General features: G+C 42.4%; 1 protein-coding gene across 1 annotated transcript; it reads right to left on the reverse strand.

Moving 5' to 3' along the window:
- Positions 1–8,581: 8,581 nt before the first annotated feature.
- On the reverse strand, positions 8,582–14,941 carry LOC142101081 (torsin-1A-like). The gene is made up of 5 exons (XM_075185185.1): positions 14,710–14,941; positions 12,865–13,130; positions 11,856–12,031; positions 11,428–11,555; positions 8,582–9,149 (listed from the first exon to the last, which is right to left on the reverse strand). The coding sequence occupies exons 1-5, from the start codon at positions 14,882–14,884 to the stop codon at positions 8,905–8,907; spliced, it is 990 nt and encodes a 329-aa protein (XP_075041286.1). The 5' UTR covers positions 14,885–14,941; the 3' UTR covers positions 8,582–8,904.
- Positions 14,942–16,126: the final 1,185 nt, after the last annotated feature.

Genomic DNA, 16,126 nt, shown 5'->3' on the forward strand with positions numbered 1-16,126 from the left:
TGATAACTAGAATCTGATTGGTTGCTATAGGCAACATGTCCACTTTTCAAACCCCTTGGTGTGGGTTTGAAAAGTTACTCTCCTGGACATTGGGACTATCTTTACATGTGTCACTTTTGTGTGTTTCAAATGCTTTTTAATAATTATTAATGAGCTTTCAAATAAAATTGTATCTCGAAGGCGCCCCATTACAAGCATAGGGTGACTTCCAATTACCGACACCTCCTAAGTAACTATGAAAAGTCCTTTTAAGCGGGGTAAAATGCTGCACTGCCCCCTGCAGAAGGAGTAATAGACACTAAATGCACCTGGGTTCTCATTGTGGTGCAGCACAGTGGCTCAGTGGTTAGCACTTCTGCTTCACAGCACTGAGGTCATGAGTTTGATTCCCAACCATGGCCTTATCTGTGTGGAGTTTGTATGGGTTTCCTCCAGGTGCTCTGGTTTCCTCCCACATTCCAAAAACATACTAGTAGGTTAATTGGCTGCTATCAAAAAATTGACCCTAGTCTGTCTGTGTGTGTTAGGGAATTTAGACTGTAAGCTCCAATGGGGCAGGGACTGATGTGAGTGAGCTCTCTGTACAGCGCTGCAGAATTAGTGGCGCTATATAAATAACTGATGATGATTGAAATATTCTTGTCCCCAAAACAATTCTTGTTTTTGCATGTGGGTGCAGAAGCAGGTGCACTCAATATTACCATGATATCTGCTTCATTTAGGTAATAACATCTTTAGGTAAACAATAGAGTAGCGCCACCTAGTAGTACAATTATCATGAAAAAAAAAAAACCAATATGGCGTTAACGAATAATAACTTTTGACTGCAGCATCTCTGAGATCTAGGGGTTCCAGTGTGAAAGAATTGATCCGCGTACAAAATATTCTTTTATAAATAAATTAACTAATACCTTTCCATGAGCCTGACCGCCTGACTTGGGATAGATTCGTCTTCTGTTATGAAGTGTTTAATCCACTCATTTCTGTACCTGGTGGCAAATCTTTGCATGCAGGACAGGTGTGCTATGATAACATACTACACGTCGACTTCGATGTCAACCGTGGCACACTAAAGCAACACGAAATCTTCAAAAACTGTCCCGTAAAGCAGAACGTCACTGGCGTAAATCCCGCACCTCTAATGACGTCTTCACATATACTTCTGTCTACCACTCCTATCGAAATGCTCTGGACACTGCAAAACAAACATACTTCCAATCTCTTATCTATGCTCAGGCTTCTAACCCCAAACGCCTTTTCAATACATTTAAATATCTTCTCAATCCTCCCACCCCCGAACCCTCCATCTACTATCAGTGCTCAGGATCTTGCTTCCTACTTCAAGGACAAGATTAGACTAGAAATGGTATCCTCTTCCTTGAAAAGCAATCAGCTCAATTCCTTCCCACTACCCTCTGACACCCTCTCTTCATTTGACCCCACAAATGAAGAGGAAATTTCTAAGCTCTTCTTATCTTCCTACTCTACCTCCTGTCCTCTTGATCCTATTCCCTCGCAAATTGGTAGATCCCTGTCTTCTGTGCTCATTTCACCTCTAACTAAAACCTGTGATCTCTCGCTCTCTACTGGCATCTTTCCATCACTATACAAGCACGCAGTGATTACTCCTATTCTAAAAAAACAAGATTCCGACCCAAACTCTCTATCAAATTACCGTCCCATCTCTCAGCTCCCGTACCCCTCCAAGCTTCTAGAGAGACTTGCCTACACTCGCCTCACACGCTTTCTTTCCATAACAACCTGTTGGATCCTCTTCAGTCTGGCTTTCGTTCTCAACACTCCACAGAGTCTGCGTTGACTAAGGTTGTCAATGATCTGATCACTGCTAAAACTGAACGCCATTACTCTCTCCTAATTCTCCTGGATCTCTCGGCTGCATTTGACACTGTTGACCACTCTCTTCTCCTGCAAACGCTACAATCCCTAGGTCTTCAAGACACTGTTCTATCCTGGTTCTCATCCTACCTTTCTAATCGCTCTTTCACTGTTAATTTCTCTGGAGCCACCTCTGCTCCGCTTCCCCTATCAGTTGGAGTACCACAAGGCTCAGTCCTAGGTCCTCTGCTGTTCTCTATCTATACCGCTTCTCTTGGAAATCTAATAAGTTCCTTTGGATTTCAGTATCATCTCTATGCGGATGATACCCAAATCTATCTATCCTCTCCTGATCTCTCGACATCTGTGTTGTCCCGTGTAACTGACTGTCTTTCTGCCATTTCATCTTGGATGTCCTCTCGCCAACTCAAACTTAATCTTTCTAAAACAGAGTTAATAATATTCCCACCCACCAACAAGAGCATACCTGACATTTCTATCTCTGTTGATAACTTGACCATAAATCCCACCCCACAAGCTCGCTGCCTAGGTGTAATCCTTGACTCACACCTATCCTTTGTTCCCCACATTGACTCTATATCTAAATCCTGCTACATACAACTAAAGAACATTTCCAGAATTCGCACATATCTCACACAAGACACTGCAAAAACCTTAATTCATGCACTCATCATTTCCCGCATTGACTATTGCAATTCCCTCCTTACTGGTCTTCCCAAAAACAGACTCAAACCTCTACAATCTATTTTGCACGCTGCGGCAAGACTGATTTTCCTTGCAAATCGTTCTTACTCTGTTGAATCACTCTGTATGTCTCTACACTGGCTGCCTGTTTTGTACCGAATTCAATATAAAATACTTTTACTAACCTACAAGGCCATCAACAAAGCTGCACCAACATACATCTCCTCTCTTGTCTCAAAATATCTCCCAACTCGGCAACTCCGTTCTACACAAGACCTGCGTCTCTCATCCACCCTCATTACATCCTCCCATTCCCGCTTACGGGACTTTTTTCAGGCTGCACCCACTCTATGGAATTCTCTCCCTCGCACAATAAGACTCTCCTCTGGTCTACAAACTTTCAAGCGTTCTCTGAAAACCTACCACTTCAGACAAGCTTATAATATTCCTCAGCCGCCCTCTAAACCTCGCTACCTTTAGCCTGTTACACAATTTCACACAAGACAACTACCCCCTGACCAACATTTTTGTGTGACGGGTTCATTTAGCTTATGAGTCACTTTTACCTTTGCAGTCTGGCTGGGCCAAAATGCAAAATGTAGACTTAACCTCATGTGTCAATCTCCCATTGTCCCATAGATTGTAAGCTTGCGAGCAGAGCCTTCTCACCTCTTTGTCTGTTTTACCCAGTTTGTTTATTAGTTTATTATGTTTGTCCCCAATTGTAAAGCGCTACAGAATATGTTGGCGCTATATAAATAAATGATGATGATAACAAGCAGACACACTGATATGAAGCCTTTGTTCTCAAGAGCTATGGGTTCCACCTCTTTATTTACTAAGACTGATTCAACAAAAGTAAATTACATTTCCAGATAGTTATCCCTAAAGCTGGGTACACACTACAGAAATTTCTACCAACTTTTTATGCCGAGCGATTTTACATGCGATCGATGGTCCGATCGCTCGGTCCATGGACTGCATACACACTAGCCTTGTTTAGGACGATAAAGGGAAGAGCGGACGTCCCTTTAGCGACTTTTTACAGCTTTGTTGTCGTGAGCAATGACTGTAATTTCATACTTACTGTTGTGGATCGGTCAGAAGTTTATACACACTACACAGCGGAAACGAGATTGGAACGAAAATATTAAACGGTACGACCAACCAGATGAGGCGACAATCGTCCATTTGGGCAGACTTTCCACCATCGTGTCACTACACACACTGACCCGATTTTTGAACGAGCGGCCGTATGTCGGCTGATTGAGCCAATTATTGGACGAAAACCGTGTAGTGTGTACCTAGCATTAGAATGGTAATGTGTATTGGAACATGTCTGCAAACAGGAAACAGAGAGCACTTTGTATTTAGTGATAGGAATGTAAATATATCAGTACACTGTACATGTGTATCAACTTCAAGGTGACGTCTAGTTCTATATTATGTATCAAAACTATCCTCTATCTGCTGTGCTATAATAAGTCTACTGTCCGAGCTCTGTTGTGTAGTGATCAATCCAAAACAAGGGCGGGCAGGACAGAGTACTTGTTCAAGTGAAATTGTGTTTATTTTACATTCTCTCTTTTGGGTAAACCTGATACACCATACGTTTTGGATACAGCTGCAAATGACCCTTTATGATTTTTAAAAGGGGGTTCACAAAAATGATGTTGCCCTGGGTTCACAAATGTGACCGTGATGCCACTGACTGTAGGAATAGATCTAAGGGGTTTATTTACTAAACTGCGGGTTTGAAAAAGTTGAGATGTTGCCTATGGCAACCAATCAGATTCTAGTTGTCATTTATTTAGTGCATTCTACAAAATGACAGGTAGAATCTGATTGGTTGCTATAGGCAACATCTCCACTTTTTCAAAGTTTAGTAAATATACTCCCTAGACATTTCTATTGGGTGGGGGGGGGCGATTTAGTATAGCCACACCCCCTCCTTTGCTTTGATCAGACCTCTCGGCCACCATACAAAGGTACATAGATTCGCCACTGACTGATTGCCCAGTCAGCAGTGTAAAACTAGCAGTAGAGGTCTATAGCAGCTGCCTTTCCCGTAGAGCTTTACGCACTCACAGGTACTCGGATACCCCCAGGTCTTAACTCTAGACGTAGTGCAAGTTTATTAACAACACCGTAGCGGCAGGGGCCGGAGGAGGCTGCACAGATGGTAACGGATGGTCAGACGTAGTCAAGGGTCCGAAGCAAACAGGGTAGTCAAATAACATGCCAAAAGGTCAGGGTCACCAGCACAAAAGCAGAGTCCAGAAACAGAGCAAAGGGTCACAACAGGAGGTCCAATAGCAGAGGGGCAGAGTATCCACAGGAACACTGGGACAAACAGGAACAGGACAGGAGCAGGTCAGCAACAGACAGAATCCACACTATAACCGGCAGGGAGGCTAAGCCCTCCCTGCCTTAAATACTTAAGACAGCCAATCAGGAGCAGAGAATGAAACAGCCAAAGTCCCCCATGTGTGGCTTAATGAATGTAATAGTTTGTTAACAGTCTGCAGGCTTAGTAGAAGTCTTGGCGCACGCGCCCGGCTGCCCTGTGTTGCCGGGGCATGAAAAACCGATAGCTCGGCCTCCGGCTGTTGTCCTAGCAACGGTCAGGTCGAGAACCGGAAGGGACGTCCCAGTCTTCACGGAGATGGCCGGGACGCCAGGAACAGAGGAGAGTGAGACGGGGTGGTGCCCGCGGCCCGTAACAAAATCTAGACTGTCCTTGTTGACGTTGTTGAGTCTGTTACTCCTATAACGTATGGTAAACCCCTAGAGCTGATTGATTTCTCTGCTTCAATGTTAGAAGATGCAACAGTCCAATAAGGTCTTTCACTTTATTTATAAGATGTCCTGGTATCTGTTCTTTTCAGACCCCCAATGTCATGTCTCCTATAGATGGGCTGACATTGTGGTTGGCAAGAAAGACCATGTTTGTAAAGTGTATCAACGTTCTGCAGAACTGATTATATCTAAAAGGGCCTAGTTGTCCTTCCACATGGCAGTGTGTACTTGTGGCTTTGTTTACAGCAGTTAATATGTTTCTAGTGCTGGAAACCGAGGTTAAAAATGGAAAAAATATGCAAGATCCAAGGACGCAACTTGCTGAAATATAACGTGTGTTGTTCTTATTGATGTATGCTCTCAATGGTTTGTTTTCCATAAAGTAGTTATTTATTAAGTGAATTAGACACTCACAAATGTCATTAGCAGGTTCTCAAGCTCCACAGTGACCTTGTGCTATCTTACGCTGTTCCTATACTGTATTTTACTTGAGGAAATTCCCAGAAATAGTCTTCCATCAGACTGTCAGTGTGAGTCTACACTGCGTCTTAGCTACAGTATTCTCACACTGTCATTGAGAATCCTGCTCTGAGTTCTCTTCTTGTCCGCGTGTTCTTCCCTCTTTACTGATCACTTAATCCCACCATTATTGCCATTTCTGTTGCCCAGTGAATGAATCAACACTAACGAGGTTGGAGTATTTAATAATTGTTGTCATCACATCTGTGGCACTTACAAGTACACATGTAAACAAATCCCAAACTTTGATGCCTTTACACATCTGCATTCATTCTAGAGAGATAAAGCCATCACATTGTGGGTGAGAGATATCATACATAAAGCCAAGAAGTGCACCACCTAGTGGTAGTAATACAAACTACAAAAATCATTGCAATAACCTGTGAATCTTATGGAAGTACCCTTTAAAAAGGACACTTCTAATGAATAAAAAGTGCAAAACGTTTAATTCCTCTGGTTAACTCTAAAGCAGGTTTGGCTAACCTGTGACACGCCAGGTGTTATGAAACTACAAGTCCCAGCATACCCTTCCAGCAATAAGCTGCTATATATTGGGCAAAGCATGCTGGGGCTTGTAGTTTCACAACACCTGGAGTGCCACAGGTTAAAAACCTGCTTTAAATCTATATAGGTATTTGATTTTGATATGGATTTTTTTAACTCATAAATAAAATTTCCATCTCCTGTTACTGGACTGAGAATTGTGAGTATTTCTCTGGATTTCTTAGGGAGTTTAACTTCATTATGATTGTGGGGCAATGATTTACACCAGCAAAGATTTGGACTTCAAAAACTTTTTTTTCATGTTTAGTGGAATATAAAAACTCGCTGGGGAATACGAACAAAACATATATGTAACCTGCTTCTCTGGGTGCACTAACTGTGGTAGAAAACAACATGTACAATCCTGCCTTTCAGTATAGGTCTCTCCTCTGTGACATCATCAGCAAGCTGCCTTCAGCAAGTAGCGCTGTATCTTCTAAACCAGAGATGCCCAAGTTCAGGGCTACTATGTTTTCAGGATTTCTATCTGCAGAACAGGTGGGATAATCACTGGCCCAGCCAAATACATTAACTCACCTGTGCATGACTAAAGAAATCCTAAAAACAGGAACTGTTGGTACCTCAAGGACTGAACTTGGACACTTCTGGTCTAAACTAAAGTACACAGGTACCACGTTGTATTGTCACATATGTATGCTGGGGACAAATAGACTTAATGGATAAATCTTGTTTGACAGCGGAATTATCGGTTAACTGGAAATTCAAAAAATATAGCAGCCGTGGCCAAGACCCAATATTAATATAATTTTAGCACCAACAGAGAAACTGGAGCCAGGAAGTATTACATCTGAAGCATACACTAAATTTGCTTTGATAAGAACGAGTGCCAGGGCGAAAGGACATCAGTGCACAGGTAGGACACTGAAAATGTCCTCACAAGCTTACAACAGATTATACATTAACCCTGTGCAATAAAAACACACACGTGAAGCTGTAAGTTCTGCCAACAGTGGTTCCACTGATCATACAACATCTCACCTACATATTACTAAGCTCCTGTCAATGAGAGGCAGAAATATTTCATTGTGTTAAGTCCTGTAATTTGGTCCATGGCTTTAATTCACTAGCGCTCAGTCTAACAAAGATAACTAACTGCCTCTCATTTCACCTTTTTGCCTTCATTCTAAATATTGTATCCATTCTTCTCTAGCCTCCCTCAATTCCTCCTACCACCGATCTACTTCATGTTACATTTTATCTTTTTTTTAACCCTTTCCTTTGAGTCTGGAAGCAGTGGCATGGCTGCTTCAGTCTCAGAGTAGTGACTGCGACACGGGGGAGCCACAAGTACACCACTATCATGGACATTCCCCTGGCTATCAGGGTTAGTCCAAGCATCCGCTCCCGGGCCAGGAAACACAGTGTTTCCCATGTACAGGGCCAATGCGTTAAGCAGAAAAGGGTTCTGATCATGTAAAATAGTTGTGTCGACTCTCACAATAAGCAGCTTTCACACTATCTTCATAAGAGGTTGACCAGAAGCTCCTTGCAATGGGGCATAGCAGAATATAGACATCGAAGTGAAAATTAATTTTACATACTTTAGTTGCCTAAATAATGTATAATACAGAGGTCTTTCTGATGGCAACTCACCCAGAATCCTACTGGGAACATACCATCTAGCAGTGGGTATAACCTACATAAAGCAATACAATGGTATGGTCCATATTGCCTCAGAACTCCATGTTATTCCTTGTTGAGATTACGGAATGTTGACCAGTTTGAAAGCATTTGAGGCTACAGGGGAGTCACAATAAGTCTACCTTTGTTTTTAATGGAACACTCTTCCCTGATTGGCCATTAGCAGCATCTACATTCCCTGTGCAACAATTTCATCCAAGACCGATCGGCCGTGTCATACATAGGTTGCCGACTGCCCCGTAAGAACAGGTTACATTGGTGACTCAGTATTATATATCGGTCATGGAGCATAAGACTGAACCATCATACCTGGCTTATACAGATCGTAGGATCAGAGGTTACATTATTAATACTGCCGGATTGTGGCACTGGAACAGACAGAAGAGAAGGGGATTTCAGCGTGTTTCCATCTTAAAGTTAGTAGAACATAGTAATGCCTTAAGAGCCTCTCAATACTCCAGAAAGCAGAAGCTGGTGTTCATCAGGAGGGGAAAAAAAACCCACAGAACAATCTATATAATACTTAATCATATAAACACATGTTTTATAAAAGTGATTTATAGTTTCTGTAAAAATCAACGGACCAGTTGCAGGAGCCGGGACTGAAGCTTTCACGATTCACTGCTCCGAACAGACAATGTCAGACAGAAGAAATGTATGAACCTCCGCTCTTCCTGAAATTACCTTCATTGTTCTATGTTCTCCTATCGTACAGCAATTAAAAAGAGAGAAAACAGAGCCTGGAAAGTTTCTTTTTGTCTTCACACATGTGAATAGAGTCCAAGCCTGCTGTTAAAAAATGTTAAAATCCCACTTTAAGGCAGTCAATAGCACAAAGTCTTATAGGTAATAATCCAGTTTAGCAGTTACCACTTTGCAGCCCTTAACAGAGTAAACTCTCTCCTCTTTGGGGTAAAAAGTCATTTCTTTGGCCACCTTCGTGACCAGAGCATCGTTTACCGCATGGCCGCGGTGCTGAAGCTCCGCTCTGACGCACATCTTCACGTGTTCAAACTCCAGCGGCAGGAACGGCACAAAGTAATCAATCAGGTTTTTATCGATCAGGCTGCTGTGCCAGAAACCACCTACGTATAGAAACATGGGATCATTCGGGGACCAAAGTCGGACACTGTGCACATATTTTAATTACATTGCAGGTAATGTCTTTGGAAGACTTTCCAGCACCCTTGGAACTAGGGATCGGAAAAAAGTATAAAGAGGTAAAAGATCCAGCGAAACAGATAACGTTCTGGGGTGATATCGAGTACTCAGGTTTCAGACGCACAGCGAGGCCAGGAGTGGATGGACAGTAGACGCTCCCCCATTAGCCTCCGAACCTATGGGGCTCAGCTAATAGTCAGGAACAGTTGCCGGCGTCTGCAGGTATAGTGTCTGATTGTTTGGAGGTCCAGAAGGACCTCATCTTTAGCTGCATTGTCCCTGAGGAGCTTGTAAGGGGGCATCAACATATGTCCCTTTGACTGTTTTCTACCCAAAGGATGGAAGGAAAACTTATACCACAAATTTTAATTGGTCACTGTCTGAAAAAAGGTTAATGTAGACGGAGGCGTAGACTTATCAGTCCCTCGAAAATGGAAAAGTGAAGGTTACGGCCATAGCAACCAATCCGATTCTATCATTTATCTAGTACTCTTCAGAAAATGATAGCTAGAATCTGATTGGCTGTTACAGGCAACACCAGCACTTTAGCCTTTTACAAAGTTTGATAAATCTACCCCATGAACTTATAGAATGTTGTCCGGAGAACATGACTGTGCTGACTGCAGGTCTCTGATAATTTAGTGTAGTCCTAGGCTACCTCTTCCATGCAGAGAAACGCATCTCCGTTCTCTGATCCTGGCTTGTCTAAGGACTACTCTTACTCATTGAACCCAGTGGTTCAACGAGTAAGAGCTCAGACCATCCTGGCAGGTAGCTACTGACCGTTCTTAAGCTCACTCCTTCCTAGCCACTGGTATATAATCTCTGCTTTCCAAAACTGAGGGTTTTGCATCCAAGAAAAATCACGCCAGACCAGACAGGTCCGGGGGTAAGGGAAGTAAAAAATAAGAGGCACAAGGATCTGTGCTCTGCTCCTGTACGGGGCAGTGTAAAAATCTGGAGAGGGGTAGGTGAGCAAAGGATTATGGGGGAGAGTTTTAATTCAGTGGTTTGTCTAAGAAGGTTACAATATAACTCATTGTCTGAACTGAAGTCTCACACATTTAATGCTGTCCTAGAATTACAACTATACATGAACTCTGATTTCTTAACCTTACACCAAATAGGTGTTTTAGTGTACGTATGTGTAAAAAATAAAATTAAAAAAAAAAAAATCAGTGGGGAAAACGGATGGAAGGACCTACAAGATGCAGAGCATAGACAAGGTGGGAAGGGACTGCCCATGAGAGCTTACATCAGAGGGGCTCAAACCCCATCCACAAGGGCTGCCAACAGGTCATGTTTTCAGGATTTCTGGCTGTAGAAACAGGTGGGATAATTATTGACCCAGCCAAATAGATTAACTCAGCTGTACATGATTGAAGAAATCCTGAAAACTGTTGGTAGCTCTTGAGGACCGAGTTTGGGCACCTCTGACTTACATTCTAGTTGGGAGAGAGTAACGGAGGGAGAGTGGGGGGGTTGGAGCTGCAGCAAGTTGCATTCAACGTGGATGGGGTCAGGTGGGAGTGTGGCAGGCTATATGGTAAAGAGATGGGTTTTTGAAGGAGAGTTTAAAGCTTTGTAGGTTGGGGAGAGCGAGCGAGATCTGGGATTTTAGGAAATTCCAGAGGTTCGTAGCTGCCCTTGGAAATGAGTTCATAGATGTAAGAAGCGACGGGTGGTGTTGAGGGCTTGGAAGGTGACGAGTGAATTCTGGTGGATATTGGGACGCAATTTAGGGAATGACAAAGTGGCGAGATAGATTTGAACTGGCTGAAGAAAGGAAGATCAGTCTTGTTGAGACATTTAAAATGGATTGAAGGGGGATGGCTGGGTGAGAGGAATCATAATAAGATATATAGGGGGAGAGCTCTCTCTCTTGGTAAAATACTACAACTGCTGCTCCTATGGTAAATCAGATATAATGCAAAAAAAATGGGAGCGCAAAATGCAGGTGTATTAGCGTAAACATAAAAACAAATGTACTATAGTGACGGGTTAGAGGAATGCCAGCTACGAGTAGATTGCAGTAATTGAGGAGATGATAAGTGGACAAAGGTTTTGGTTTCATCTTAAGGGAGAAATTTTGAAATCTGGTAATCTTGCAAGTGTGGAGGAAACAGAAGGACTGGATGTGAGGAGTAAGGAGAGGGCAGAATCTGGATGAAGTCTTCTGGTAGCCTATGATTTAATACTCACTCTCCTTCTTGTTGAATGCAGACAAGGATAAATGATGCTCCACGTCCGATAACTTTATGTCCTCTCTTTTCTTGCCATTCTTCCAGAAATCCAAAGCCAACTCCGAGATCTTCCCCCCTCCTGTGTTACTGGGGCACAGAGCACATGAGCACAACATTAAGCAGTGATATGCATAAAAATACATGATAATCTAGAAGATGTGGCACCAATCTAGGGAACAGGGTCTAGAACAGAGAACTACAAGTCCCAGCATGCTTTGCCAGCCAATAGCCAGTCTTTGGCTGGCAGGGTATGCTGGAATTTGTAGTTTCATTCCCATTGAAGAACCATGGGGGAGGATGAGCCCACAAAATTCTGCCTCCACTGTTTGCAGACGACAAGTGCACTTTAAATCGGGGATTTTGATTGGATAGGGGTCTCCTGTTTACCTGAGGAAGATGAAGATGGCTTTTCTGTAAGATACTCCATCAATGTTTTCATAGTAGTCTAGGAATGGCTTGATGGCGTCAATGAGGCCTGGTAACATCTTATCCACTTCGTCGAATATGAAGATGGAGGTCTCACAGGCTTTTACACCGTTTCTGATTTGCGCTTGTAACTGGTCCTATTACAACAGGAAACAGGAGAGAGAATACTGACAAGTCAGGAAGGATCAGTTTTTCTTGGAAGTTCTGTTCAGAAATGAGTGAATAAAGTAGGTGGGCAGCTTTAAATAATGTGGGCTGGCTGCTGGAATAAAAGAACGGGAGCAAGCATAAAAAACGGGTCAGTGAAATCCCTATTTCTTTGCATTTAAAAAGTAGATGTGTTAAAACAGCACTCAGAAGTGCTGCATTTCAACCATAAAGCAGGAGAACATTTTTTTTTTAAATTTACAAAAACGAAAAGGGGATTCTTTTTTACTCACCGTAAAAATCCATTTCTCGGACTCCATTGGGGGACACTGTGACAATGGGGTATAGTCGGTGGATCTGGAGTAAAGACAAAACTCAATCTCCTACCCTACTATGCCCCTCCCATTGGAAGCCACCCTCAGTTTTTCGTATATAACCAAAGCCCAGAAGGGAGGGCCTAACGAGGCTTAACAAGAAACATTTTAAAGGAAAATCACTAACAACAAAACATGCTCTACTCCAAAAGGCACTTTAACTAAAACAGAGGATGGATCCAGATGGGAGGGGCATAGTAGGGGAGGAGCTATACACCCAACAGTTTGCGTTTCAAAGTGCCTTTACTCCAGATGCACCTACTACACCCCACTGTCGCAGTGCCCCCCACTGGCAGGAAAGAGAAAACTTATCCAATGGTGAATCTGAATTGAAAACCATCTGGCATCAGTTCTAAATTAACACACCAAAGAAATAGAACAATGCTTGGCATAGACAGGGTACACAGAAGACAGAGTATTGTTACATTCCATTCTGTGTCCCTCATTACCTTGTATTTGTCAATCAGATGAGCGTGCGGAAAGTGAAGCGTGGCCACAAACTGATGCACAAATTGGCTATTCATGCCGTCGGGATAAATATTCTTGGCCAGGATCTGGCTGACGTAGTTCTTGCCGGTGCCGGTCCAGCCGTGAAAGGAAAGGGTGAGGGGTTTCTTAGGGTTTTTGTTTTTCATAAAACCAGACACACCCTTCAGGACGACCAGCCTGGCCAGGTGCTGCCCATATATTTTGTCGTCAAAGTCCACCTGCAGAGCTGAAAAAGGGCATATAGACCAGATGAGCGCCATAATATCCTTTGTGACATTAACAACAGCTGGATGTGAATGATACCTGGTGCAAATGTGAATAAATTTCAGCAATAAACCAACCGATATTTCTCCCTTCAGAAAGTGTGAAACCTATAAAGATAGAACCAAGAGTGGAATGTAGAAGAGCAGCTCTAGAGTATGTTCCCACATGCGTAAGGGGTTGGAGATCTGCGAGTGACAGCCAGTTCTATGGATGTTTGAGACACCACAAGTCACCTGTCACTTTATGGCAGCACTGTGTTTAGCATTGGTATCTCAGAGTTGGGGTCATGACTGCGATCCCCGATTAGGGTCCTATCTGTGTGCAGTTTGTACGTGTTTCCTGTGTTTGCATGAGTTTCCACTGGGTGCTCTAGTTTCCTCCCACACTCCAAAAACATACTCGTAGGTTAATAGCCTGTTGACTAAACAATTACCCTGTTAAGGAAGTTAGACTGTAAACTCCAAGGGGGCAGGGAATGACAAATATTCTCTGTTACAGCGCTGTTTAATATAGTGGCACCATTTAAATAAGTTATAATGTGGCAGAAACAAAACAAGCATGCTTATTGGGTGTTAGTTATTGGTCAGTAGTCAAACTTAACAAATCTTAAGAGACAAAATGCAAAGCTGACCAACAAAATGGCTATGGGTGCTAGATCAGCGTTTCTTAAATCTGGTCCTCAGGACCCCTAACAGTGCAGGTTTTTCCCATATCTCCTTGCTGGAGCACAGGTGTATTCATTACTGAGTGATACAATGTAACAGAGTCACAGGTGTTCTAATTATCTCACTTGTCCCCTGGAAAACCTGCACTGTTAGGGTTCCTAAAGACTGAGTATGAGAAACACTGTGCTAGAGTGCCTGGGTACCACTACTTGTTACACTTCTGCTCTTGTTAAAACTCCTGCCACATTCCCAAGCTATTATCACCATATCCTCTCACTATCTGTGAATCAACTCTTGTTGGTATCCTCAGTTCAGAGCAGCACACTTGAATGAGCAGGGGGGTGAAGAGGGATGGGGGCACGCACCCAAAGCAGGTGAGGTCTTCGAGTGCCATGTTACCTTGCTATACCACTAACAACATTACACCTACCCGACATGACTTGTCATGATCATAATAGGGTTCTATTGAGCTTATTTTAAAATAATAAACATGTATAGCATATAAAATACAAAAAAATAGCAATCATGTAATACAATGCAAGAAAGAATATAGCAATTATAATTGTATGCAAAATATAGTTAACTGCTATAATAAAGAGTATAATAGACTTGTAAAGTACACTTATTAAACAAATATGCATGCCATTCCTTTGTTACTATATTCACTATATGCCAAAAACAATGCCACTTCTTATGTTTGACATAAGTGTTTAGGGTGTACAGGAAATAGAACCTTCCATTGCTTTACAGAATCTTATGCAACCTGGGACTATTCAATTGCTGGGGAACTAGAAGTGCAAGCATGCCCTGCCGGCTAAAGGTGCATGATGGGACTTATAGTTCCACAAGAGCAGGGAGCCCCACTCATCAGGTTACCTGTGGTGTTGATAGCCCTCTCCAGGGGTTTGCAGTCATGGGGGGAGCCCCTGAACCAATAGTAACTGAACAAGGGGGCGATGATGGATATAGCCCCCAAGGATAGGGACACCGGCTCCATACACCGGGCCATGCCCGGGAGAAACAACCATAAAGCCGCCCTCCACAACTTCATAGCACCGACTGGTGTGTGCTGCTGACGGGACCGCTCCTGTCAGGGTGACATCACTTCCACGACGCCGCGGCGGCCATCTTTATTGTGGGCAAACTTTGGGTTCCTCTCACTTGGCTGTTGTCTTTTCACTGGACCATTATTTTACTTTATTGTTCGTTGTTATTCTTTTATAAATAATTCTGTTTCAGGGACTGTGGGTGTCATTGAGCTATCAACTCACACACACTAAGTGAACAAGTTATGAAATAGACACCAAACAATTGTATTAATTATAAAAAAAATAATAAATATTTTATATAGGCAAACTTGAAAGATATGAGATAAGACTATAGTGCTTTTAGTGGTATACAAATCAGTTAGCAAAAATTGCACATGAATCCTTAAGAATTAAATGCAGTGGTGCTGTCAGTGACACAATACTTCTATAAATGTATTGGGCTTGAATAGTAACCAAAAGTCTAAGCCTGACCCTGTCACAATAAAGTCACATATTTAATGAACATTTGGGGGTATATTTGCTAAACTACGGATTTGAAAAATAGAGTTGTTGCCTATAGCAACCAATCAGATTCTAGTTATCGTTTATTTAGTACATTCTACACAATGACAGCTAGAATCTGATTGGTCGCTACAGGCAACATCTCCACTTTTTCAAACCTGCAGTTTAATGAATATACCCCTTGGGTTTATATTGCAAACCAATCAGATATTAGTTTTCACAATAATAGATTATTGAAAGCATATCCGATTGGTTACTATGGAATACAGCACATGGTTCCTCTTTGCTCATGCTATCATTTGCAAAGGGGAGTCTATTTTTAATTTGCAAGTGTTGCACCTATAGTGTGATATGTTCTGCAACAGTTTACCGGTACATTTGAGTAAGGGGGGGATTATATTTTGAAGGCCACATATTTCAGACAGGTAATTTTCTTTATTGAACTACAATACATTTTTGTCTTTGGTTGTTTTTCAATAAAATAATGCCCCCCTAGAGTGTCTTAATAATGGGGTTGTCTGCCTTCAGGTGAAGGCTATGGTCTTCTAAATATCCTCCAACAACTTTTACTAAATACATTCGCTTCTCTCTTAGTCTTCCTGCCACGCTCTCAGCCATTTATTTATAGTATCATTGCTGTACTCTCTGCATTAGATACGTTACCCATAGATCCGCTTTGTTTTCCAATGAGGACAACTCTGATGACATAACATGAGTGAAAAGCACAGAAGGAAAAGAGAAAG

This window comes from Mixophyes fleayi, chromosome 9 (assembly GCF_038048845.1).
Source record: "Mixophyes fleayi isolate aMixFle1 chromosome 9, aMixFle1.hap1, whole genome shotgun sequence".
NCBI classification, from domain to species: domain Eukaryota; kingdom Metazoa; phylum Chordata; class Amphibia; order Anura; family Limnodynastidae; genus Mixophyes; species Mixophyes fleayi.